Genomic DNA, 25,671 nt, shown 5'->3' on the forward strand with positions numbered 1-25,671 from the left:
GGAATCTATGAAGAAAAAATGATTAGAAAAGCCACATTTGCATTCAAACAGAAGGGTGATGTACCCCAGAGCCTCATTTTCTATTCCCGGAAGGGCTTTGAGGTAAAATAGTGTGTATCCGAGACATTTTAGACAGGACTATTTAGCGAGGCGGAGTATTATCGATTACGTGTCTTATAGTTCCGGCAGGGGACGGACCCGATGGTTTGTTTTGGCGCCAAGAGCCCCGCAAACCGCTGAGAAATCGGATTTTGCATCGGTCCTGCTCTCTCTTGCTTGTTTTTAGGGGGCTACCCTTAGGGTTGATGAGAAAACCCTATTTCTCTGTCTCAACCTCGGGTGAAGATGTTTGGGACATTGCTGGCTTTGCGCATGAATTGAGCTCTGGTGCCGGACGGCCACATTTCCAGATACAGCCTTAATGTAAGGAGCCCAGAGCCAAGCTGTCAGCGCGAATATTGAAACACGGAGTCATTTCTTTGTGGGGGGCTTGGAAGAGGATGGAGCATGAGTTTGCAAATCCATTTAAGTACTTTATTTACCAAACAGTTGATTCCCATCTCCACCCACCGTTCTCCTTGAACTAAAGGACAGCGAGAAGTCGGGAAGGAAGACCTTCAAAAATAAGTAAAAATAGAGGACATATCACTGCTCCACTCTATTCGATTTTGGCTTTTGTCGTTGGTGGTGGGCCTTTCAAAGTCTACGGGGAAGATTTACATGATACCTCCTTCTCTGGATTTCTTTCTTTTTTTGTAATTTATTTTATTGAAGTATATAGTTGATTTACAATGTGTTAATTTCTGTACAGCAAAGTGATTCAATTGTACATATATTCTTTTTTATATTCTTTTCTATTCTGGTTTATCACAGGATATTGAATATAGTTTCCTGTGCTATACAGTAGGACCTTGTTGTTTATCCATTCTATATATAATAGCTTACATCTGCTAATCCCAAACTACTAATCCACCCCTTTTCTGAATTTCTCTAGATCCTGTTCATGTACTTTAAAGGATTTACGGCATACTGCCCAAATTGGTATTTGCAGCTTCCCTTTTTGAAGGTCAAAATCATTCTCATTCTTGTTTACAACCTCTCTGTTGTCCGACTCTGTCTCATATAGTAGGCACCCATAAACTACTTGTAAATTAGTCCAAATAGTTTTTTTTTTTTTTAATGAGGTGAGTTATAAGTAAGCAGATAATGTATTTGGGTTAATTCGTTTATTTTGTTAGGCACCCAGGCTGAGATAATGCAGTGCAGAATTAATGCCATAGGTGCCTTCTGAGGCATCTGGAATTGTTACCTCAGATACTGGTAGTCAGTGGGCAAGCACAAGAGTGGTTGGTTACAGCTTTCTCCCAAAATACTTTAAATAATTTCAAGCTGATTTCACCCTTGTTATCTATCTGTTCAACTTGAAATTCATCATTTTAATGTATAAAGGCTACTCAAACCCTTCCTCAAAGTTGAATATTAGATAAAATATATAAGCTGAACTTGGAAGCAAGGCTAATTTTTGAGATCTATACTGCTTCCTTGTGAAGAGAGAAAACTAGAATCCAGTCCTGGGATTGAATGTCTTTATTAAAGAAGTGATTAACTGGCAGCACAAATCAGCAGCAATAATTTCAGAAGGAGTGGAGACAAGGTGTAGGGTCAGAGTTGATTGTTCATTTCATGGTATCAAGGTAGCTGAAGAACTGTGCCTGAGGCCCATTTGATCATTATTCTACATTGCAAATGCAGGAGGGCAAAACTAAAATACTAAGGACCAAACCCTAGGCCTTTTAGAAACTGAATAATACCCTACAAATTATCATAATAGTCAGCAGGATTGCATCTTAAGATTTGAAATCCCAGTGGTTTTCCTCAGCTAGAGTTTTCAGCCGACAGGAGCAAAACTGTAAAGTAAGCTTGCAGAAGGAAAACCCTTTTGAGAGAGCATATCTATTTCTGAAATGATTCAGTGCTTTCCCCTATTGTCATCTCCCATGATGTATTATTTCCTCTTTTAAACCTTTATCCCCAATTTCTCTGAGAAAAAGTGTATTACAGGAAGGAGCAGGACCACCTTAGCCTTTTAGAAATCCTACAGTCGTAGAGCAGATAATCTCAAACTGAAACTTAGAGGGTTTTCATCAACACTTGAAGAAATATTTGTGTTTACTGGCCTGGAGCAAGAAATTAGGAAGGTTTGAGCAATCTCTGAAGCTGATTAAAATGAAGTAAAAAAATCAGTCCTCCATTTTGCACTCCATACTACTCTCTGGTGCCCTCATCAGGCCTGTTTTCTGGAATTAATATCTGGGGGGGAGGAAAGGAATCCCTGTGACCCAATACTCCATTGCTTGAACCCTTTACTTTGTGGCTTGAGGGTTTTTGAGAGAAACTGATAAGAAAGAAAGATAGATAAATAAATAAAATAAATAAATAAATAAATCACAACTCTGGCAGATTCATCAGCACCACCTCAACACAATAGAGGGGAGAGAGCAAGACTGATAGGGTAAAAGGGTGGAAAGGAGGGGCTTGAAAGGGCAGGAAAGGAGGGCAAGGTGGTGGGAGAGAGGTCTTGGGCTTAGAGCAAGTCCAATTCGAAGGAGTGGATGCTGGCAATGGGAGCTCTCCAAAAGTTGAAGGTGCTGTACTCAAGGAGGGCATCGCCTTCAGGGTTTTTCTCCTGCTCTGCTCCGGATGCTTGCCCCGTTGTTTTGCCAACGCTGCTGTCCTTGATCTTGTAGGTGGATGTATCTGACAGACCCAGGCCTTCCAGCTCCGACAGATCCAGTTCTGGAATGGGCATCCTCCAGAAAAGAAAGGAGCTGTACTGGCTACTCACAGGGTCCCTCATAACTTCCTAGAAAGAAACCACTTATCAGTCTTCATGGTATTGCCACCTCTTTGCGGCCCATGGCCTTTCCTTACTGAGAAACTTTACATCCCCATTTGCCTCTGTACATAATCCAGGTTCCCTAGGACAAGCTTCAGGAATCTTCCTCTATTACCATTTTCTACCATTTCCTAACTCCTCCCCATCTTGGAATGACTTATTTACTGCCTACTGCTTGGGTCTGGTTTTCAAGGCCTTCCAGAATCTGGCCCCATTCTTCCTAGCAGTAGTACGTTCTCTGCTACAGCTATGCTTATTCCTGTCTTAACTCTCTCCACTCTCCACCTTAAAATACTATCCAAGTTTCAAGACTCCATTCAAGTCCCTAGAGGAATCTTTCCCCTGAACTCTTATTATATTTCATATTCTTGATTTCTTCCTGCCTTTCGTTTAATAGGTCATGGTACCTCTGAAAAGGGTTTCCATGATTTTTCTACTTTCTATTTTCCTCCCTGCTTTCTAAACCCTACTGTAAACTCACCTCTTCCTGGAGGACATCCTTAAACTTAACTCAGCTCCATCTACCCTATTTCTTCCAGTATCTCCCACAATGCCTGTGGAGTTTTACCTGACTATATCAGTTTGGGGTTACAGATCACTGTTATATGTCTTGTATAGGGATAATCTTATCTCCTTCAAGGAACTGAGAGTTTCCCCAAGGGTAAAAACCAGTCTACTTTGTACCTTCTTCACAAGTGCTGGGCTTTAAACACAAAAGACACTCAAGGCTGCTGACTAATTTTCCCTTAGTATTTAATACAATGAATACCTTGCCACTCCCATTTAAAACCCCACAGATAAACCTGAACAGCCTATTTCTCTCTAGCCTACCTCCCCTTCAGAACAAAATGCAGGTGCTAAAAGAATTTTTCTATGCCATAACAGGATTGCTTCTCTGACCCAGTGCTAGAATACACCTGATGATAGAGCAAATGGATTAGAAATTTCAGGTAAGGAAAGTAAAGTTTAGATTGGAAGGAGAAAGTCTTTTAACAGAATTAGATACTTTTCCATGTTTTAATGAGTACTTCTCTCACCTTTCCTGCCCGTTCCACCCACACCCTGAACTTAGACTATTATATCTCCCTGCAGCCCCCACCCTGCTGCTTACTAACCAAGGGAAGGGGCAAGAAGCATTAGTTGAAATGTTCCCAAAGGAGCAGAAAGAACATTCCACTGCCTCCAAAAATAGAACCCCCATTTCACAAGGCCTTCCTCCAACAGAGTCCATTGGCTCTCACCAGGCCTTGAGACTCCTAAATAGTGGCCTTAAGTAGGTTCCACAATGCCCCCATATAATGTGGCAGAAAAAGTAGGCCTTAATCTAGAATACAGTTATGTGTGAGTGTAGGGGCTTTAGGAATGGTAAGTGGGTAGACCAGGATGTTTTTAATGTTAGAGTTACTCTTTTTCTTCTTAGGTTCAAGCTCCAAAATAAACCCTGGGAGCTGAGCATTACTCAGCAGACAAGCTGCTTAAAAGGAGGGTAATTCGAGGACTGTAAAAGCGTGGGGGAGCATGTTGAAAAGGTGAGGTCATCATCCTATGATATTCAGCCCTGATCATCTCCACAGTAATTTGCAGAGGCATGTGCACAGAAAGCTACAAAAAATGTTGTTCCTATCAACCAGCCAACCCTGGCTTAGTCTGGGACTGTAGAGATTGTAAGAAGCAAACCTTAGGCGTCAGCAGCATTATTGACTTCTTCCCATGGGGATTTTTTTAAACTAACAGTACTAGTTGTTTGCCAATCTAGCTGGCTTCTTTTGTATCCCTTCCCTTACCAGTCCCCTCCAGAGTGAGCTTAGTATAATGCTGGGCACATAATAGGCTCTTTAAAAAATAGAATCATAGGGGGGAAAAAAAGCATAGAATTTTAAAACTAGAAAACACCTTAGAAATTATCCAGTCAGTTTGGATAGGGTCTCATAATTTCCAGTCTTGATTCTTTTTTGATGTGTTATACATAGATAGTTGCCTGCAGCTTTTTATAATCCTATACCAATATTCTCAAAACTTGCAAGAATTCTTAGTTCCTGAAGAACAGCTATTCAGTGGGTTAAGTGTGATTCTGATATGAATGGTGAAAATGCAAAGGCAGAAGAGAGGAAGATAGGATCTGAGAAAGGGAAAAAGCTCTTTGACAAACTGACTCCTTTTCTTCAACCAGTATATGTATAAAAACTGTCCTGACAATTCTGAATGTCTGGCAGAGCTTCTCTTGCAATTAAAAAAGGTAAAGGAAATTGTACAAAATATTAACTTAAAAGGTCCAAAATCTCTAGCCATGCCATTGATTCAGAGACGTGTACAGAGTACCAAATGCATTTCGGAAAGGCACTCAATCAAGTATATACAGCATTTAAAATCAAGTCAAGAACATTGACTGCACCGAAAATTGACGCTAAAATACCCGAACATTTTAAATTTAATATAGTATGGATTTAATTCCCAAATACCCAAAATTTGCACAGGGTCCCATTTCAGCTAGCTTTCTCTTCCCCAAATATTTTCTACCCATAGCTCATCTATCTTTATATCTCTCATTTACTTATCTTAAAGGGCTTGGACAGTGCCTTGTACCACAATATATGCTCAATAAATGCTTCCCACTATCCTTCATTTTAAATTATTCAGGTATTTTAGGCAAAGGTAATTTCTAAATATCACTGTCTAGTCTTAGAGATACACAATTAGCAAATACATAGCATAAAGTGGCTCTCTCTGAGCCACACAGACACGCCCAGATACCCTTTGTCCAGATCCTCAGTGGGACTCTAGGGCCTACCCAACAGGGCCTTGCTGTGTCATGCTGCCACTGTAGAGGGGAGGACAAGGGATGGTGGTGGAGGGGAATGGAACCTCTCTGGCATCTCATTATGTGTCTCATTCTGCTGCAAATAAGCATTCCTTTTCCAGAATCTGCCCCCATACCTAGCTCTTGTGGACTGTACTGATTTCAGTATGGGATCAGGCAGTTCTCCAACACAGAAGCCCCTACCTTCCTACCTCAAACCGACTCTTTCTTTGGAGAAAAGGTTTGGGAATGGGAGGAGACTGTTAAAAGAAAGATCAGGATTAATCTCAATATTATCGCGTATCTCTCCCTCCAAACTCCTTCCTATGGAGACAAATAAGTTTGGGGTGAGGGTAGACACATCAATGGAACACAACAGAAAACATTTGAAGATACAGGGAAGTAGAGGCTAGAGTGGTACAGTAGGACTAGAGATTCATCAAAAAGCTGGGAGAACAAATTGACAGCTTGAAAAGGAAGATGTAGATTACTAAACTGAAGATAATAAAATTAACAATTTTATTATCTTCAGGACAATGTTATAGGCAAACTGACAACTGAAATGAGATAAATGCTGAGAAATAACTACATGTAAATTGTTAGAAATTAATATCTGTGTAAAGGATTATAAGGCATGGATGGAGATCTTAGCAAAGATGTAAAACTGTGAATAACTGCCTATTGTTCACAGCGCCGCCTTCGCTCCTCTTGAACTGTCCCCCAACCCAATCCTCATTTGGGGTCTTCAACCTAACTAGAAGCACCGACTATCTTTTCAGCCCCTTGCCGCCGCCCCACCACCCCCGCCCCGGTTTCGTTTACCTGTTATCAGTGAATTACTAGCGTGTTCCAAAGATGGAGGGAGTACTTCGAGGGCTCCGATGTCTGCTCTGGGCTGGAGAACAAGAAAGCTGTTGGGGCTTTGACGGCTTTGTCTTCTCACTCCCTCTCTGTTCAGTGACTGAGTCAGTCTGCTCAGTCTCCCCCTGCAATGCAGCCCCTCCTAAGAATGGCGGAAGGACTCCCCGCCCCCTCCCGGCCTGACTCGGCTAATTCAAAAGATAGGTTCCAGAACACTTGAGGGAGGGAGACAGGACTAAAGCATCTCCGTAGGCTTATTGGTCTGATTCCCGAGCTCTTCCAGCTCCCCCGTGCAGACTGAGGGTGTAATGAATGAGTAGTTAATTGTCCTCTAATTTTAGGTTTATGGATTAAAAGTCTTGACTCTAGACAACGTGGAGGAGTGTCCCTTTATTCTCCAATTTAAGGATTTCAGGTCACCCGAACTGTTTTTGAGAATCACAAAAATTCTCCCTCGGTACCTCCCGATTTGCCTTCCCACCCTCACAATGGGTAAATAAACCTAGCCCTATTGCATTTGCGGTAGGGCACAGGGACATCGGGGATGCGTGTGCTTCTGCCAATCTCTGAACTCGGTTGGGGCCGAAGGATTTGGGGGCTCCGCTTCCTTTCGCCCCGCAACGCCTGACGCGCAAACAGAACGCACGATTCTGGAGGGTCCAGCTTGCGTGCCAGGCCTTCCTCGAGGGTCCGCTTTCCCGGGTTTTCCCGGCAGGGGCGGCGGCCCTCGGGGGCTTCCGAGGCCCCTCCCACGTCCCTCCGTCCTGCAGCGCCACCTCAGTCCAGAGGGGAGCTGTGCGCCCGGCTCCCAGCCGGACGGGTTTCGTAATCGCGTCGCGGCCGTTTCCGCCCTCAGCCAGCCGCACCTCTGCTGCTCCGCCCTCGGCTCCCCCACCGCGCCGAGGAGCGAGCCCGGGAACCCCACGCCGGCGGGCACCGAGCGGGAGCCCCCCACCAGCTGGCGCCGGACGCCTGGATGCCGGAGCAGAGCAGGTGAGGCCTCGGACTCGGTCCCTCGGCCCGTGCGCCCCGCCTGCCCAGTCAGGCGGAGACGCACCGGATGCTGGGGGTGGGGGAGGAGGGCGTCCAAGGCTGTCGAGATGCTGGGTCGGTGGCAAAAGGGGTGCGCCGGGTGAGGAGCCGTCCCTGTCCGTGCTCCGGCGGTGCGCAGGTGAGGCCAATGAAGAGCAGAAGGGAAGACGGGTCTGGAGTGTTGGGGGGAGACGGGAGGTGGGAAAAAGGTCTCTTTTGAGACTCGCCAACCTCGGTGCTGCCGTGTGCCAGCAAACTGAAGCAGAGCTGGTCCGGGAAGGTCTAAATCTGAGACAAGCAGCCACGCCAGACAGTGACAAAGTCGGAAGGATTCACAGCGAGGCCCAATCCTAGTTCAAACTTGGGAGGAGCAGAGAATTTCTGGGTAGAGTCCGGGGGTGGGCAGAAATGGAGCCTATGTGACTGAACCTATGGGGCAGGGGGAGTTGAGGGCCTAGCCCTGTTTCCTCTTAAGCCTCCACAAGACCTTTCCTGGGGAAGGGCACGGTTGGTGCTGGGGCAAATGCCTGTCACTTGACTGAAAGCTGGGGTCCACCCCCACTTCTCTAGAGCCCCGCAGCAGCCCTCATGTCTGGAGGTCTCCATAGGGGACCAGCTGCAGCCCTGGGCTCATAGCCAGAATTGCCCGCTCCATTTTCTCAATTCTCTTTCTCTTTCTCTCCAGCTGCTTCTTGTGAAGGCTTGTCAGGCAGCGGGGTAGGAGGCCTTGGAGCTGGAGTCAGCGGGACCGGGAAAACCGGTTTGGGGCTAGAACAGGACCAGGGAACTACCTCTGTACATCCTTCCTCCCTGGAACCTTTCTCCCATCCATTCTCCTGCTCACTCCCCAATAGTTTTAAAACTCTTAAGCTCTCCTGTGACCTTGGTGTCTTTTCCAGCTCTGTATTTCACCCTTCCTATTTGGGACTCAGGCCCAAGTCACAGCACTACTTGGCAGTCAGGGTATGGCCTTATACGATCTAATCCTGACCCCTCCTACTGTTTACCCAGCCCTTCCCCTTAATTGTGGAGTTGAAATAGTGGGTAGTGGGTTCAGGTGCCTCTTCTTCCTGGGCTGACCAGTTGAGGACTTCATTTTTCCTCAACCCACTCTTCTCTAGATATTTTAAAGGAGAGTGGCAGCCAATCACTCTTACTTCCTTTTCTGGCCTGTTCCCCTCCCCCCTCACCACCACCACCACCACGTTCACCCTGCCCAGTCTTCTCCTCACGCTGACCCCACCCCCAGGTTTCAGAGACCCTTATGTCCTGTGTCCTAGGGAATGGAATTTCCTGGTCACTTCTCACCATCATTGGTCATTTCATGCCAAGTCCCACACACACACTTTCCCTCCACCCAGCCCTGGCCAGGTCCGTGGAAAAGGAACAGAAACATCCTTGTTCCCTCCACTGCCCCTTTCCCTCTCTCCTCCTCCCCCTCTTCTCTCCTTTTCCCTCCCACCATCCACTTCTGTTCACTCAGCTTTGAGCAAGGAGGGTGTTGGGGGAGAGTCCAGTCTCAGTACAGCGTGTCTGGTAGTGTTGGGGGTTTCCTCTGATTCTTCATTGTTTTCTTCATCCCCTCCCACCCCCCCAACCCTTACCACCCAACACCACCACCAGCACGACAAACCCTGTGACTGACTGACTTCCCCACTGACCACAGCTCCCCTCTCTGGACAGCCGTGTTCTGACTTCCGCCCTGTCTCATTACTCCTCCCCTCCAGTGGTGGGAAGGGAAGTAAGAGAAAGCCTGGACTCCCGGGTCCTTCCATCCCTCAGAAGCTGTGTCTCACTGTTTCTGTGATCTCATCTCAAGGCTGAGAAGAAACCCTCTCAGTTCTTAGATCAGTGTAGGGTGCCAGAGCATCAGGGTTCCAATCTTGGAGGGAGGGGAGATTCCTATTCAGGCTAAAGTGTAATGTGCGTGAAACTGCCCTGTTTGGAATCTTTGAGGTTGCTTGTATTATAGCACTAGGGGAATGCAGTGAAAATAGAGGAAACCTATATGTGCCCTACCCTGGCTGGCAGTAATGAAGAGGGGAGGAATTTCTTCCTTGGACACTAATGCTGTTGGAAAGTTCCTCATGTCTGGTTGGCTGATGAAGATTGGGGGTGGAAGTGGTAAGGAGGGAAGAGAGAACAGGTCACAGCATGAGGGGAGGAGGGAGGGAGGGAGGGAGGCCCAGGCCCTATGGGGTGTGAGGCAGAGCGGAGTGGCACGACAGGACATGCGAAGAGGGTGGGGAGGCTGGAAAAAGATTCCTCATGGGACAGAAGATACCTGGCACGTGTACCTACAACCTGTGCACAGATGATCTCCACAAGACACACACGTGGACATAGGGTCATGCCACATATGTGCAAACAGAGGTGCACACAGAGGAGTGCATTGACATAGAACACAGATAAAACAGAGTGTAGGCAGCCCTCAGGAAGGATCTCAAGGTCAAGTAATAAAAAAACTGTTAAATGGCTTCTGGGAGGGGTTGGATCTCAGTTGAGGGAAATGAGGAGGAAAAAGGGCAGGGAACAGAGAGGGAAGAAATTCCTCACTGTAGGAAGCCTTAGGTTCCAACATGCTGCAGTTGGTCACCTAGGACCTAGGTAGTCAAGGCCTCTCTTGGTCTTAAAGAAAATCTAGGTGTTCAGGGTAAGGTAAGGAAAAAGGGAGGGTCGGGGTGGAGGCCTTGTTTGTGAGAACAAAAAACCACCATTTCCTCTTCAAAGTCACTTAAATGCCCCTCCCCTTCTGCCTTAAACCCAGGGGGAAGGGAGGTGGAGCTTGTAGCACCCCCAAACTTCGCTCATTTCTGCCAGTATCATTTAGTCCCCTCCCATCCTCTCTTCCTAGCTTCTAGCCCCCTTCCTCTCCCCTCCGTTGGTACCAGCAGCTACTGTTCCGTAACCCTTTGGTGCCCTTTTGGTTGTTTGCCTTTCTCTGAGAGTCAGACTTGGAGGTTCTTATGTTTGGAGAAGGTTAGTGTTGGTTGTAGGACTAGGGCCTTTACAGGGGAGCAGGAAGATATGGGCTCATCAGGAGCCTTCTCAAAGAGTGGGGGAGTGGATTTCTCATTAAAGTTTCTCCTCTCTTTACTTTCTGCTCATCTAGGGTTCCAGGTCTGTGGAAGACGTAACCTCGTGCCTGCTTGCCCACCCCACTCTCCGACCTTGCTAGTCTCTCAGGGTCTGAGACACTGACCTTCACCGCTCAGCTTAAGGGCTCCAAGGACTCCACTTTCTCTAGACCTGTCCAGCTGAGTAAACCCAGGGTGTTGTTACACCTGAGGGGAGTGAGGAGTGGGCGGTCAAGGCACCAGAGCAAGAGCCCTCTGGGGCCTCAGGCAGAGGCGTGAAACTGGAACCATCGGGGAACATGAGTGAATTTTGGCACAAACTGGGCTGCTGCGTGGTAGAGAAACCCCAGCCGGTAAGTCTCCCCCACCCCACCCCACCACACAGAAACCAGTTACCGTATACTGGGACATAGATACATCAGTCTAGGATCCACCGTCTAAAAAGCACACTTCTTGCCTTCTTCTCTGTCAGGATAGCTTCTATGGCCTGGCAGGTGTGTACATGGAATAAAGGGGACTGGGTGATGGAGGAAGTGAACAGTCCTAGCTATCACTTCTTTTTCCTGTCCATTTTGAGTTGGACAGGGGTTGTAGGTGGAGCTTAATACCTGTCAGTTTTCCCCACTGTTTCCTCATCAGCCAGAGGTGACTTTGACATGTCCTTTCTTTGTCCAGTGTTCACTCTGCAGGCCACTGCCCTTACCACCCTGCCTGTGTCCTCTCTCTGTTTATGTTGTTCTAACCTTGCCTTTCATACCCTAGTGATTTCCCTATTATGATGCCGTATCCCCTTTCCCACCAGGCCCTTAGCTTTTCCCTTAGTGGTTTGCAACTCTTCCCTTCCTCCACTGTGATGTAACTCCCTGTCTTCTCCAATCAGAAGAAGAAGAGGAGACGGATTGACCGGACCATGATTGGGGAACCAATGAATTTTGTCCACCTGACTCACATTGGCTCTGGGGAGATGGGTGCTGGAGATGGACTTGCCATGGTAACAAGGGAATGGGGAGAGGTTGATATGAGGTTGTGACCTAGAACTGTGCCCTTTTTTGAAAGTTCAAGCTGGGGGCATAACAGAATTCTCGATGGGAAGCAAGAAGCTAGGATTCTAGTCCTGGTCACAGGCTGCATAAATCTGAGATCTGGCGTTTCAAGTCTCTGTCCTAGGCTCCCTCGTCTTTACAATTAGCAGATTTTTCTTCATCGGATGGAGGATATATATGTCTTAATAGTTACTTGGAGGGCTTTTTCCAAAAACCATAACCCTTCTTTCTATTAACTAAGAACTGCTATCTCAGCGCCACAGTAAGTCATATTGTGGTTGGGAGTGTTGGGACAGGGAAAAGGCTGAGCACCTCTATCCTAAGTAATGTTTAATATGCATTTCTGCTCTCAAAATAAGGGAAATGGGCTTGGAGGTAGTGAAGGAATCTTTTCACCAGTTATGAAACACAGATAAATATGGGAGAGTCCTTTGTGAGAGGATCTTACTAGTACAAGACCCACTTTGTCTCATCCTCATGAAGGTCATTGTGAAGGGAGGCATTGAGACTTACTTCCCTTGGAGCAATAGAGATTAGTTTTAACCTTTTCAGATTGATTTTATTGTCAAGGAGATGGGGTCAACCTCTTCCCTGGAGGGCACAGGGGAGCTCTTTTACTGTGCCATAGGAAGATTTAGGAGAGGGTCTCACGTGTGCTTTTTCACAGACAGGTGCAGTTCAGGAGCAGATGAGATCCAAGGGAAACCGAGACAGACCGTGGAGCAATTCTAGGGGCTTGTAGCTCCAATACGACTGGTGAGTGATTAGAGAAACCCATCCAACACCTCCAGCCCCCTGCCTCAGAACCGTGATCCTCTGCGAGAATGGGAAGTGAAGGGAGGAAGAAAATTAGAATGGAAGAGTCAAAAAGGTAGGATCCAGAAAGGCAGAGAGAAAGGGATGTGCAGACAGGTAGAAATAGAAAAAAAGAGCACACTGTGGAAATAGTTAAGTGTGAACCAGGTGGTACCCTCTCCCTAAGGTTTTCTTCAAGGCTAATCTTCCTTCTTTTTTTCCTTTAATCAGGTTCCACTGTGTGTCCAGCCTTCACCCTGTCCAGAAGAGATGCTGGCCCTACCAGTTTCCCCCCTAGAATCAGTAACCCCAGGGCCCCTCTTTTCCCTATCTGTCTAATAGTGCCTCAAATGGCTTGGGGGCTGGACTCCCTCTACTCCCTCTGGCTGTAGCCCCTCCTGGAGATGGGGGTCAAGGCAGCAGGACTGACCAAGTGACTACTGGTTGGCCAGAAGGAGCTCAGCTGAAGCCCTGGACACTATCAGATCTGAGATAGGAGTTTTCTGGGAACTTGGGATGAGTTCCCTTCTCCTGAATGACGGTCTAGGTGCCATATGTTTGTAAACTCTTAACCTGGAACTCCTTAAATGTGGTGGGTAGGTGAGATTACCAAAGCTGAAGCCGGCTTTGCTGAGAAGCTCCCTACCTCCCTGCCCTTATCTTTCATCCTGGAATGAACTGAAGCAGACGTCAAGCAGGGTCTGGGAGGGTGACCACTGGCTAGTCTACTTTTTCTCTTTAGATCTCAGACTTGAAACTCAGTCCCTCAGTATCTCTCTGCCGATACCAGGGTCTTTCTCTAGGTAGGCCTCTAACCCTATGTTTCTGTAGCATTGCTGGCTCCTAAGATCTTTCCTTTTTTTTTTAAATTAATTAAAAATTCAATTTAAGATGAGTTCTCTTAATTACCCCCATCCTGCTACTACCTCTATCCTTAACCCCATCCCTGTCAGGAGCCTTATTGTTTCCCACTGGATAAGAGTTAAGAGGTGGGTCTTAACCTGAAGTCTTGGGGATCTGCCTTCTGCCCACCTCCCTGCTGGCCTAGAGAGCAGGAAGAGGGATCTTGGAGAGAAACCCAGAATGCAGCAAAACTAGGAGTTATGTCTCAGGGGAGACTTACTGATCACTGAGAATGGGAGTGGTGGTGAAATAGATAGGTTGAAAACAATCATCCTTGAGTGATCTTAAGATCCTCCGGCATGAGAGCCGGAAGACCTCTAGAGCAAGTTTTCTCAAACTAGGCACTTTTGACATTTTGGGCTGGATAATTCTTGGTAGTGAGGGACTGTCCTGTGCATTATAGGATGTTTAGCAGCATACCTGGCCCACCCTAGTTATAACAACAAAAAATGTCCCCACATATGGCCAAATGTCTCCGAGGGGGCAAAATCACCCCCAGCTGAGAGCCACTTGATATTTTTCTCTCAAATGATTTCCACTTGTTCATCCTAAGCCTGAGTCATGGATGAACTAGGGCCCTGTGTAAAGGAGGCTCAGTAGGGCTGCACATAATCTCCAAACACTTTATTCAGTGTGTTGCTTGTGCTTGCATGGGTTCATGTCTCTGTGATGGACGTGTACTGTGCTTCTCCATCCTTATGCTGTCTGGAGGAGGGGTTCCTGCAGTGTGGAGACATGAACAGGGTATGGGGGGACTGGGGAAGGGAGGGAGTGAAAAACAGTAGAGCCATGGATACCCCAGCTTATCCTCCCCAAATTTTAAGCTCTGTTTCTGTGCCCTAGTCCTAGAACCAGACACAAGTAAGACTCAGGGAGTTTTGTCTGAAGACCAGGTCCCACTGCCCACCTGGCTGAAGAGTCTGCTTTAGGTGGGAAAATAATGTAGGAGTCGGGTCTTCAGGCATTTTCAGTTATCTCAGGTGATTTGTTCTGGCCCCTTCCTTGCAGGGTGATGAGGAGGGCAGAACAGATGAGCTCCTGTCTGCTCTGAGATGAGAAGGCAGGGATCTCATTAGCTCAGTAACAGGAAGGATCCTGTTTGATGGTAGTGGGGGTCAGGAATGTGAGAACTAAGATCCACTCTGCTGACTCCACCATCCATCCAGTTTGCCCCCACCTATAGTGACTGAGGTTCTAATTTCAGTGTATTTCCTGCAGATTTGTTTTTAAGTGTTTAAGCTTGGTTATAGAGATACATTCCCAATGTACCCAATTCCAGTCTAGCTAGTTGCTCTGAAAGTAGCTCATCTTGTTGGCCTAAAGTAGCTGACTAGCCTAAGGGTTATACTAGATCTAAAGGGTTTAACAGGATAGGGCAGAAAGATGGGGGAACTCCTGGAATCTCCGGTCACCCTGATCTTGAGCCTTATTGTACTGCCTATTCTTTTTTTTTTTGGCCACACCACGCAGCACGCAGGATCTTAGTTCCCGGACCAGGGATCGAACCCACGTCCCCTGCAGTGGAAGCAGGAGTCTTAAACCACTGGACCGCCAGGGAAGTCCCTCTACTGCCTATTCTTTAGACACAATCTTTTCTTTGGTGCTCTCTCACCTTTAGCTACCTTCTCTAATGTGTATGCTACCATCACTTTAACAATATTTAGAGTGATGGGAATGGGTTTGAGAGTCATAATTTATATTAAAAATTGTTGGACTTTTAAATACATTTTCAAATAAAAAAAGTTTAAGCAAAATAGTCCCAGAGTAATCACTACAGGTGTGTGTTGGGTTAAAGGGTAGACGTGGTTAATGAAGGCAACTCCTAGAAAGTGGCTGTCGGAATTTTGTGCCGACCTTGCCCTTTCTGAGGAGAGAAGGCCAAGTGTCCTGAAGGCAAGGAGAAGATAACCATCACTTCCCAAGGGGTCAACTCATTGTTCTTCCTGTTCCTTTTTCTTGGCATTCATCTGAGATTTTTCAAGTCTTTAAAGAAGTACTTGTTTAAAAACAACTTTAGAAATGAAGAAGATGAGCAACGTCAACATTTTTATCCTGGGGGATAGTGGAAGGGACCAAGCCAGATGCTGCTAGCTACACAGTTCAGTCTTAAGGTTCAAGAGATTTATGGTCTCCCCACCTTTCTACCTTTGTAGAAAGACACAAGACCAAACAATATATTTTTTTTCTAGTTTTGTTTTTCTGTACTAAAAATATCCAGTGCGTGCTGGGATTGAATGGGGAGGAGAGGTTGAGATGCTGACACCTCCTCTTGTGGATGAAATGGCCGTTACCTCCGATTTCTGTTTATCTGGGTAAGGAAACGAAATAGAGAAAAGGGAAAATATAACCACATCCATATTCTTTTCCCCTCCTTGCCTCATCTCCCTCTCCCCACAAACCCTCATTCCCTTAACACTGCTGCCCACTATTTATGCTTCTTTTTTATATTGAATAATGGTATTAGACACAATAAGGAGAAAGACAAAACCAGAAACTGACAGAATGACCAAGTATACATTTTATTGTCCTTCTCCTTTCCCCAAAGGTCCTGTCATCCTGAGACCTTAAGAATATTTTATCAGGTTGATCAGGAACTTTGGTAGCTCTTTTGGTAAAGTAGAGGACAGTCCTTCCCTGAGAATTCTTAAGTTTCTGGGAATAATCCCAGGAGGACAGTTCTTTGGGTTAGTAGTGGTTAAGATCATCGGCACTAGTGTCAAACAAACCTGGTTTAAATCCTGCTGTGACTCCGCTACTTACTTTGTAAACCCCCTGTTTCTTTATCTGTAAAGTGGGAATAATAATACCATAGTGTTGTGAGGACTGATCCAGGTAGAGTGCACATAAGACCTCAGATATTGGCAGCTGTTACTGTTAAGCTGCGTTAATAAGCTGAAAACTAGGAAATTTTCCACATCCATCAACTATCTCCACATCAAGAGTTCTTTATGTATCTACAATCTTAACAGTTTGGTCAATAATCATCTAATGACCTACATGTTGCCTAATAGCCAAACAGCAGTTGCTCAAGAAATGATGGGTGGAATCAATGGCTAACAACAATGTGAATAACCAATGCATTTTATGAATCAAAAACCAAACATAAGCAATAGCTCACGCAACAGGGTTCTGGATATCAGGACTTTTCAGATGCCTTAACAAAGATGCTGGCTCATCACTAAACACTTACTGGTTGCGTCTCTGTGAACACTGTAGACAGGCTGTTCCAAATATCCTCCAGCTCAGTCCTGACCCTTTTCCAAAAAGCAAGGGCTGGGTTGGGCCTGAGACTGGGGATGAAGGGGGTGAGTCTGAGTCGGCTGACTAGTAGGGGAAGAGGAGTAGTGGTGGTGGCCCTGGTGGTGGTCTGAGTGGTGCAGCTGGTGTCAGGACAGAGACCTGCATCGAGGGGGCACTCCTCCCGCTCACGGTTGCAGGGGCATTGGTGGTAGGTGCAAGGCCGGTGCTCAGTGTGGGGTTGGCTCAGCGCCCCAACTTGCAGGCGCCCCGAAAGGCCACGCGGTTTCCCGGCCCAGGTCCGGCTCATGGTGCCGGACTTGCAGTGGCAGTGCCACGGGCCCCAGGGCATCGGCACCAGTCGCAGATCCTCGGGAGCTGGCATGGCTGTGGGCGAGGGCGGTGGCCACTGGTTTGGGGTGGACCGTGCTGTTGACCACTGGTTCAGGGTAGTGTCGGAGAGCAGCTGGTCCACATCAGCCTTCCAGGTGGAGGGCCGCTGGCTTGAACTCATCCTGATTTCGGAATCCTGGTCATTCGCTGTAAACCCTGGGCTAGGCCCCCCAGGTGTACTGGAAGTCGTATTGCGAGTCTCCAACTCGGTGTTATTCTTTCTAGCGTAAATCACAACCCTCTCTTCCAAAGACCCATCCTCCTCCGCCGACAATCGCGACCTGCTACCTGTGGACACCGTGGAGGCCAAGAGCTCGGCAGCGGCCGGGCCTGCCAGGCTGTCGGCCACGGCCACGACGTCATCCTCATCCTCCATGTTACCCTCATCTTCTGGGAAACAACGCTCCGGGTGCTCCGGGCGGTGGTCTGGTAGCTGCGGGTCATAGGGCCCCCGAAGCGGAAACTGTCCCGCGGTCGAAGTCAGGCCTTCGACCCCCGCCGCCCGGGGCCCCAGACTCAGCAGCAGGGCCCAGAGCAGCGCGCCAGCAGCGGGGACCATGGGGCTGGGCGGTGTGGGGCTGCGAGGGAGGCCAGTGAGGAAGGCCGGGGCTCCCACCTTCTCTCCCTCCCTTCGGCTCTCGACCCACCGGGTCGTTAGAACCTAGGCCCGCGGGGGAGGGGAGGGGGGCTCTGACGCGCGCGCCACGCCCCTCCCCCAGGCCCTCTCCCCGCGGGTCAGCTCCGGCAGGCCCAGGGGCTCAGCTGAAAATCCCAGGGAAACTCTGCAGCAAGAACTCCTGTGCCAGAACGGACAGACGGATTGTGATGTAAGGGGTTGGGGAAAGAGTAGTTCACTTACTCGGCGCGGTGCTTGAATCTCTCATCGCAGTTTATTAATCGCTACAGATCTGAATTTACGAAAGAGGACAAAATACAGGTTTTGAAAATGCCCCTCCCCAGGCTCACAGGCAGCAGACGTGACTACTGAAGGAAAGGGAAACAGAATGGCTCTTCAACATTTAGGGCACTGACTCCTGGCTCCCAGCAGGAGACCTGCCCTCCCCATCCACCCCGTCACCTTCACAGACTGCTAGAATACCCCAGGTGGAAAGGATCTCAGACTCAAAGAGAGGAGGTTATTTGCGCAAGGTTCTACAGCTAAAGCAGCACAGCTTTGCACTTTCCTATATAAAATGCCACAACATGCACCCCTCCAGCTGAAATGAAAGTCACCCAGCACATGAGGCTCTGGACCTCAGAGCCCTGCTTTGAAGTCAGGGTCATGGAAGGAACGACATCCCATTGAGATGTTTAGATCCAGTGGTACTGGGATTGAGGATGAGATGATTTACAAAACAGCTCAGATGTTTCAGGGTTTAGGGTGTAAGCAGATCAATATCTTTGCTTGGTTCTTAAGCTCATTATTCCAGTCCTATGCTAGGTCCCTCCTGAGCCATGGAGATCCTGGTCCAGCCTAGGAGAAAGAGAGGGAAAAAAAGTGGTACAGGAGCAGACTGGGTTTTACTCAGGGGTTTAGGGAGAGAAGCCAGGTGAACTGGAAGAGGTAGATTAGATGCTTGGGTCGGTCATCATGTAGGATCCTTTGCTCTCTAGCAACACGCCCCCACTGGATATTCTCTCCTATTCACTGCCAACATATCCCTTCTTAATTTCTAGGGCTGGTCTGAATTTCCTCTAAATTCTGTGCTGTGATTACTCCTTTATTCCTTGATGTACTTATAGGATTAATTTTTTTCATTTGTTCTTGTTGGATACAGTAGTGTCCTGCATGTATGGAGTCTTCCCAGATACAGTGAAGCCTCTGAAAGCAGAGCCTCTGTCTTTTAGTTCCTTTGTTCCAACAAGGCATTAAGAAAGTGGGAGTTGGCTCTTACACATCCCATCCCAAACTTTTATCCTTAAGCCAGGACTCACCGTCTGACAGCTTCTGGGATGTGGACCTGATCCATGGAGATGAGTTGGGCCAGCTCTCCAAGGCTGTTCAGAAAACGGATCTTCCATGTGAACTTTGAACTAAAAAGAGAGGATCAACCAAGTGTGTTTTATACGGGGAAGTGGGCTCCTGGAGATCCTTACAAAGGGAACATAATAAGTAGAGAGTGGTTAAGGCTACAAAGAGTCAGGGTGGGACAAGAAGTTCTTAATCTTGATTGTGAAAATGGGGAGAGTGGAAACGGGGTCTTTGTCCCCCAAGCTAGTACCTGATGAAGGGCTGAAGCAGTGCCAGGAATGCCTTCACATACCATGTAGCATGGACAACCACCAGGGCAGTCAGGTTTTTCCGGAGCCTGAAGAAGAACATGAGACCATTCAACTCTCCTTCCACCTTCATGCCTGAAGATCAGGTGGAGCTACCTTCTGTACTTTAACTTCCTTCTCTAATTTCTAGATTTCTCTGATAGTTGGGTGGAATCCCCATTCCTTTAACTGCAATCTCAGCTCCATCCATCTTGCTTAGCCTCTTCATTTTTAGGAAACTCTCCTCTTGGAATACCTTAGCCTGGCCTTCTCTACCGCACTTCTTTCCTGTGCCCTACACTCCCATAGTTCCTTTTGTACATTCCTCCATCCCTCCATGACCAGGTGAAGACCAGTGAGGAGAAAAAAAAAAAGGAACAAGAAGAGGAAAGTGAGCAAATGGAAGATGGAGGGAAGAAAAGGGATATCAAGGAAAAAAGGCATAAGGGTCAGGGATGAAGGCAGACAAGAGAAGAAGACAATGGAGATGTGAAAAGTGAAATAAACGGCAAGACTATGAGAAAAGGAAGGGCTGCCTTCCATGTGCCAGGCAATGCGCCATGTTGATTTATTTGATTCAAATACTCAGTGGCAAAGGTATTATCATTGACATTTTACAGAGAAGGAAACTGAGTCCCAGAAAGTTAAGTGACTTGTCCACAGTCATAAAGGTAGTAAGTGATAAAGGCAAGATTTGAAACTAGATTTCCATGACTCCAAGAGAGGACAGAAGATAGGAGAGGCTTGGAAAAGGGTATAGAGGGACAAAGAAAAGTGGAAGGGGGAGTTCCCTGGTGGCCAAGTGGTTAGGATTCCAGACTTTCACTGACAGGGCCCAGGTTCAATCCCTGGTCGGGGAACTGAGATCCTGCAAGCCACATGGCGCGGTCAAAAAAAAAAGTGGAAGAGATTGAATGGAAGAAAGAATGGAAAGATGGAAAAGAAAAAGATAAGATAGAGCGTGGTAGCCCTCTTGTCCTAGAGGCTCACCGCCGATCCAGGGTGCGGTAACACCGGCGTATCCAGCTCAGAGGTGGAACTTGGGCCCTACTTGTGCCTCCACTCAGGTAAACAAGCAGATAATTTTCAGCTATCAGCAGCTCCAGAGTACCCACCATATACCTGGGGAGATGAAACTGTCAGGGAAGGTATGCATTTGGGGTTGTGGGGAGAGAGAGGCACATTACTGTAGACTCTACAATCAGTTACTGATCAGAGAAGGGGTTCTTTTTAATGTTTCCCTCTCTAACATCCACTCTGGAGCACTTTAAGCCTTCCACCTCACCTAAACAAGTGTTCCATGACATAGGTGTAGTCGGGGATGCTGCTTCTGGGTAGATAACAGGAAGCAAAGAGGATGACAACACTGAGGCCATCACCATGGTAGCCTGAGGAGGAGAAGGGGAAAACTCATTCAGTCATTGATGGACAGTACATCTGTTTAGGTTGAGAGACTCTGAGGGTCTCTAGAAGTTGCAGGAAGGATTCTGAACCCATGACTGAATTTCCAGCTTCGGCATTTTACTTAAGAAGTCACAGCTCTTACCCCTCCATTACCTCCATGAGATAGGACTTTCTTATAGGGCTCAATGACGGTCATGTCCACTCGCTGCTCCCGCTGTCCTGTTCGGAACACCCTCCAGCGATGACCATCTTCTCCAGCCACATCCCACATACAATCCTGGCCCAGCCTTTCAGCTGCCTCACTGGCCCCCAGGCCCTCTGCCTGGGGCAGCTCATCTAAAAAAGAGGGATGGGGAAGGATCAACAAGGCAGAATACATACCTCTACTATCTTGTAAGTTCCTCAGATTCTTAGAGTTTATTACCTCAACATCTAATTCCTCATTTTTTACCCATGACTCTAGCCCTAGTTTGTCCAATCAACCCAACCCCTTGCTGGTTTCTTTCCTGTGACTCATTATCTTCACTTTTTCACTAGACAATGGCCTGGAGGTAACCTTACACTATGGTAGGTTGATGGCCCTTGCCATTTTTCCAGATTCTTTCTGCCCATGCTTTTCCTTCCTTGGGTGAGCTCATTTATTCCCATGTATCCAATTACTGCCAGTAAGGCGATGATTCCTTTCTAACCCAGACTTCTCTCCTACCACCAGACCCATATCCCTAAATGCCTAGAGTGGACATCACTATTTTGTGTTTCTCTGTCATCTCCAAGTCACCAGACTCCAAGTGCAACTCAAACTCATTCTCTCCCTCCTCTCTCTCATATTCTTTCTTGATGAATGACACCATCCATCTAGTTGCCTGAGAGAGAAAACCCTTTGTCATCCAAGACTCTTTCTTCTCTACCAGCCGTCAAGCCAACAGGACCCCAGATCCTCCTCCATCTATCTCCATTATATCCTCCTTTCATCATTCTTTCCACTATTAGTGTCCCGGTGCAGGTTCTGAGCCTTTCTCATCTGGGCTTAGTACTAGCCTCCTAACTCATCTCCCTGCCTCTTGTCTGTTTTCCTCCATTCTACCCTTTACACCACTGCTAGAGCAAGGTTTCTTTTCTTCTCTCCCTTTTTCACTCAAATGGCAATATACATAAAATACAATATACTATACTCACTAATTTCACATGATCTTTCCATAGCAATAAAAAGAACTGCTTCATCTTAAAAAATAGTGCCTAGTATTTAGTATTCCATGGTATGGATGTACTGTAATATTGTAGAACTAACATCCTATTTATGGACCTTTAGGTTGTTTTCAATCTTTTGAAAGCCATCAAATCTGATCATGTTAGTCCCTTGATTAAAACCATTCAAGGGACTCCCCATTGCCTACAGGATGAAATCTAAACTCAGTGTGGCAGCAAGGACCTCCATGATTTGACCCTTGCCTACTTAACACAGTCTTTTGTCATTCTCTCTTCACCTCCCAGCCACAGAATATATATTATATTCTGTGATATAATAATATATATTTTGGTTTTGTTCCTGGCTTCTAAAACAGCTCCTGATGATAAAGGTAAAAGAGGTATCTTTTCCTATTCATAACAAGCCCCTTTCCAACCACAGAAGTTTATGTTAACGAGGTGACTTTGGAAAACTTCTGTGGATGAGTGGCTGGTTGCCAGGCCAACCAACCACATGATTAGAGGTTTGGAACTTTTACCCTCTGACCTCTGAGGAGGGGAGAGAGACTGAAGGTTGTGCTAAATCACTAATGGTCAGTGATTTAATCAATCATACCTACATATGAAGCCTCCATAAAAAAACCCTAACTGAAGGGGTTCTGAGAGGTTCTGGGTTGGTGAACACATGGAGGTGCTGGGAGGGTGGTGCACCCACGGAGCTCCACACCCCCTTTCACATAACTTATCCTATGTACTTCTTCCTTCTGGCTGTTCCTGATCTGTATCCTCTCCTAATAAACTTGTAATCTAGTAAGTAAACTGTTTTCCCAAGTTCTGTGAGCTGTTTTAGCAAATTATCAAACCTGAGGAGGAGGTGGCAGGCACCTCTGATTTATCGCCTGTCAGTCAGATGCACAGGTGACAACCTGGACGTGTGATTGGTGTCTGAAGTCTGGGGCAGTCTTGTGGGAGAGCCCTTAACCTGTGGTGTCTGTGCTAACTCCAGTTAAGTGTCGTGACTGAATTGTAGGACACCCAATTTGTGTCTGGAGAGTTGGAGAACTGGTTGGTGTGGGGAAAACCCATACTTTTGGTGTCAAAAGTGCTGTGAGTAGAGAAGAAACAAAGTTTTCCTTAATACCTAAATAGTCATACTTAATACTCTGAATTCCCCACCATGCCATGCTATTGCCCAATTTGCTTCTTCCACCTAGAATGCCTCTCCAACTACCTGATAAGCTCAGAATGGCATCCTCTGTGAAGTCTTTCTTAACACCTCTCAGGTGAAACTGACCTTTGCCTTCTCCCTGCTTACACTGTACCCTATACACATGTAGATCATAACCTTTAACTGCACTTATTTGTATATATGTTTACTTCATACTAAACAGAGAATTCCCTGAGGGTAGGGATTATCTTATTCATCTTTATAACTCAGTTCTAGCTCAATGATAGCAATATTAACAGTTATTCAATAAAACTTCCCTCAATAAATGAAGTACCCCCTTCTCCCCCTATACTGACTACTCTCACATTGGACCAATAAGCTCTACCTTTCCATTCTGAGGAAATTTTGCTGGTCTTCCCTCTTGGTCCCCACCTTATTAGTTCTAACTTCAGTCCCATTAAATCCATCCTGAGTTTTTTTAACACTGGCCTCTACTTCTACCAGCTCAGTCTTCAGCTTTCTTTCCCACCTTCCCGTTCAAATTCATGTCCACTGTCCAGCTGCTCCGAGTCTGAAGGTGTCTCCAACTCTTCTACCTCCAGGTCAGAACTGCCATCAGGAGAGGAAGGTACAGAGTGGGTGGGAGAGGCTCCATTATCTCCAGGTCCCTCAGTCAGATTCAGTAGCAACTCTTGGGCACAAAGACGCTTACGCATGGGGCGCTGGCCACACAGGGCTAAAGTGCTGAGAGTTCCTGGGGTTGGAGGAGGGGAAAAAAAAGAAGAGAAAGATGGGTTTGTGTTGGTGGGGGATGTTACAATTCCTGTCTATGTAAGTGATAATATGGGGTGAATTCTAAAGAAGGACTAACACGGGACATTTGGGAAGTAGAACCACAAGGGACAGGGTGGCATAACCCTTCCCTGGACTAGAATCAGGGAGGCCTGGGTTCTAATTTACCTACCTGCCTGTGAGTCTCTTTCAGGATTATGAGGATCTCCAGAAGGGTCAGCCTCTTCAGGAAGCAATCTAGAGGGGAAAAGATGAAAAGGGGGAAGAAATATAGGCTAAAGGCATTAAGCTGGTATCAACTTATCAATTCCGTGTCCCCGCCATGATATCACCTCTTCTTTCTTTTCCCCACCTCTTTCCTTCAAGTCCCAATTTACCATCACTGCCCTCCATTTGTGACCAGCCCTCCCTTTTTCCAGCCTCACTCACACTTCCTCACCTAGGGAATTCTTCATCCTGCCAGTCTTCCTTCAGCTCCAGTTCCCCAAGTCTCAAGGATGCTCCTAGTGCTGCTGTTTCTGCATTCTCCCTGACCCTATAGTCTCCCAGAAACAAAGATTATTATGAGACAAACTAGGCAGTGTCTTAAGGGAACTGGAATGAAGAGCAGTAATGAAGGTACAGAGCAGAGGGCAGGCCTTAAAAAGAAGTCAGATCTCTGGTCTCCTAGATGTTTCTACCACCTTCACCACTTGTTAGAAAGCCATCACCCCTACTGTTGGGTTTAGGAGCAGAGGAGGCATGGAAGGTAAAGCTAATTATTTTTACCTGTTGGCAGTTGCTCCACCTGCACAGTAGGGGTGAGAGGTTTTTCACATTACAATTGGCTGGAGCCCGACAGACCTGCCCAGCTGTCACTGGGCAAAGTTGAGGAAGATGTCACCTAGTCAGGCCTGCCTTTCCTCCACCACACTAGGTAGTGGTGAGGGGAAACCACGGCGGAGGGGTAGGGGAAGAAGGTAAGGAGGAAGAGAGATTTGCTGGGAAAGAGAACCTGGACCTTAACTTAGTTCTGGGTCAGCTTTCCTGAGGGCCATTCTGGAGGGTGGGTATTAGAAACTGGAAAACGGGGCAGATTTATCAAAAACAAAACATAGAAACTTCCTTTTTAAAAAAAAAAAGCAATAGGGAATTATCCTGGACTCCCTCGTTCCCTAATTCCCATACCTCACTGATATTTCCTGCCTAAAGCCACCTCCATCCCTTCTCTGCAAATTAATTCTCTTACAGTATTATCTCCTCTAGGAACCCGAGATTTGACTTGGAAAGAGCTGGATGGTGGGAAAGTCCCTTAAGACTAGTCACTCCTTGCTTCCAATCAAGTTAGCTAGCGTCTTCCTTACCCGAGATCCAATGTCTTTTCTCCTGCCTCTTGTATAGTTCCCATCTTCAGAAGTCTTCCTGTCGCCTTTAAACACTTGGAGTTGTCGGGGAGCCGGATGTCTCAGCTCCCCAAACACTTCTGTATCCCCTTTTTCTCTGTCTCAGCTGTTGTTGCTCTTGCCTCCAAGGAGGAGGGAAGGGTGGAAGGGAGGTAAGTAACCTCACCTTCAAACAGGTTTGGCCACCTCCCTTCCGAAGAAGCAGGTTTGCACAAAAGAGAAACCATGCCTATTGGGGCGGGTTCTGGGGAGGAGACTACGTATTCTAAAGTGGCTAGTCTTGGGTGAGTCAGAGAAGGCAATTTTCTAGACTCCTTAAAACCTTCTGGAAGCTGCTTTAAAAAAAAAAAAGAGGTAATGGTAGAAACCATTTTAGTTTTAAGACTATCGTGGGCCTACTCTTCAAGCATAAGCAGAATCAAGGACACAGAAGTATGTTATAAAGAG

The 25,671-nt window shown here is 46.8% G+C and overlaps 4 protein-coding genes across 5 annotated transcripts; 1 reads left to right on the plus strand and 3 right to left on the minus strand.

Annotated features, from left to right (window-relative positions):
- Nucleotides 1-1,532: 1,532 nt before the first annotated feature.
- MLLT11 (MLLT11 transcription factor 7 cofactor) lies at nt 1,533-7,326 on the minus strand. Of its 2 annotated transcripts, XM_082668903.1 has the most exons (3): nt 7,201-7,326; nt 6,516-6,588; nt 1,533-2,863 (listed from the first exon to the last, which is right to left on the minus strand). In XM_082668903.1, exon 3 carries the CDS (start codon nt 2,855-2,857, stop codon nt 2,585-2,587), a length of 273 nt encoding a protein of 90 aa, XP_082525029.1. In that variant the 5' UTR covers nt 2,858-2,863; nt 6,516-6,588; nt 7,201-7,326; the 3' UTR covers nt 1,533-2,584. The 2 variants fall into 2 exon arrangements, with proteins under 2 accessions (XP_082525029.1, XP_082525028.1); XM_082668902.1 differs by lacking the exon at nt 7,201-7,326 and having other exon boundaries at nt 1,534-2,863; nt 6,516-6,889.
- An 87-nt stretch (nt 7,327-7,413) lies between these two features.
- Nucleotides 7,414-13,184, plus strand: CDC42SE1 (CDC42 small effector 1). Its single transcript, XM_082666845.1, has 5 exons — nt 7,414-7,547; nt 10,699-11,016; nt 11,544-11,654; nt 12,374-12,462; nt 12,733-13,184. The coding sequence occupies exons 2-4, from the start codon at nt 10,963-10,965 to the stop codon at nt 12,446-12,448; spliced, it is 240 nt and encodes a 79-aa protein (XP_082522971.1). The 5' UTR covers nt 7,414-7,547; nt 10,699-10,962; the 3' UTR covers nt 12,449-12,462; nt 12,733-13,184.
- Nucleotides 13,185-15,611: 2,427 nt separating this feature from the next.
- Nucleotides 15,612-17,593, minus strand: LOC309818290 (protein MENT; the record flags this gene model as incomplete). Its single annotated transcript, XM_082647908.1, is given in 4 exon segments — nt 15,612-15,712; nt 16,595-17,412; nt 17,415-17,509; nt 17,511-17,593. Coding segments are annotated over 4 exon segments (1,017 nt in total). The 3' UTR covers nt 15,612-15,691.
- Nucleotides 17,594-17,974: 381 nt separating this feature from the next.
- On the minus strand, nt 17,975-25,320 carry BNIPL (BCL2 interacting protein like). Its single transcript, XM_082662567.1, has 10 exons — nt 25,186-25,320; nt 24,282-24,377; nt 24,015-24,079; nt 23,580-23,804; nt 20,851-21,033; nt 20,579-20,681; nt 20,284-20,415; nt 19,257-19,343; nt 18,970-19,068; nt 17,975-18,508 (listed from the first exon to the last, which is right to left on the minus strand). Exons 1-10 carry the CDS (start codon nt 25,227-25,229, stop codon nt 18,472-18,474), a joined length of 1,071 nt encoding a protein of 356 aa, XP_082518693.1. The 5' UTR covers nt 25,230-25,320; the 3' UTR covers nt 17,975-18,471.
- Nucleotides 25,321-25,671: the final 351 nt, after the last annotated feature.

This window comes from Grampus griseus (assembly GCF_964374135.1).
Source record: "Grampus griseus genome assembly, chromosome: 1".
Lineage (NCBI taxonomy): Eukaryota > Metazoa > Chordata > Mammalia > Artiodactyla > Delphinidae > Grampus > Grampus griseus.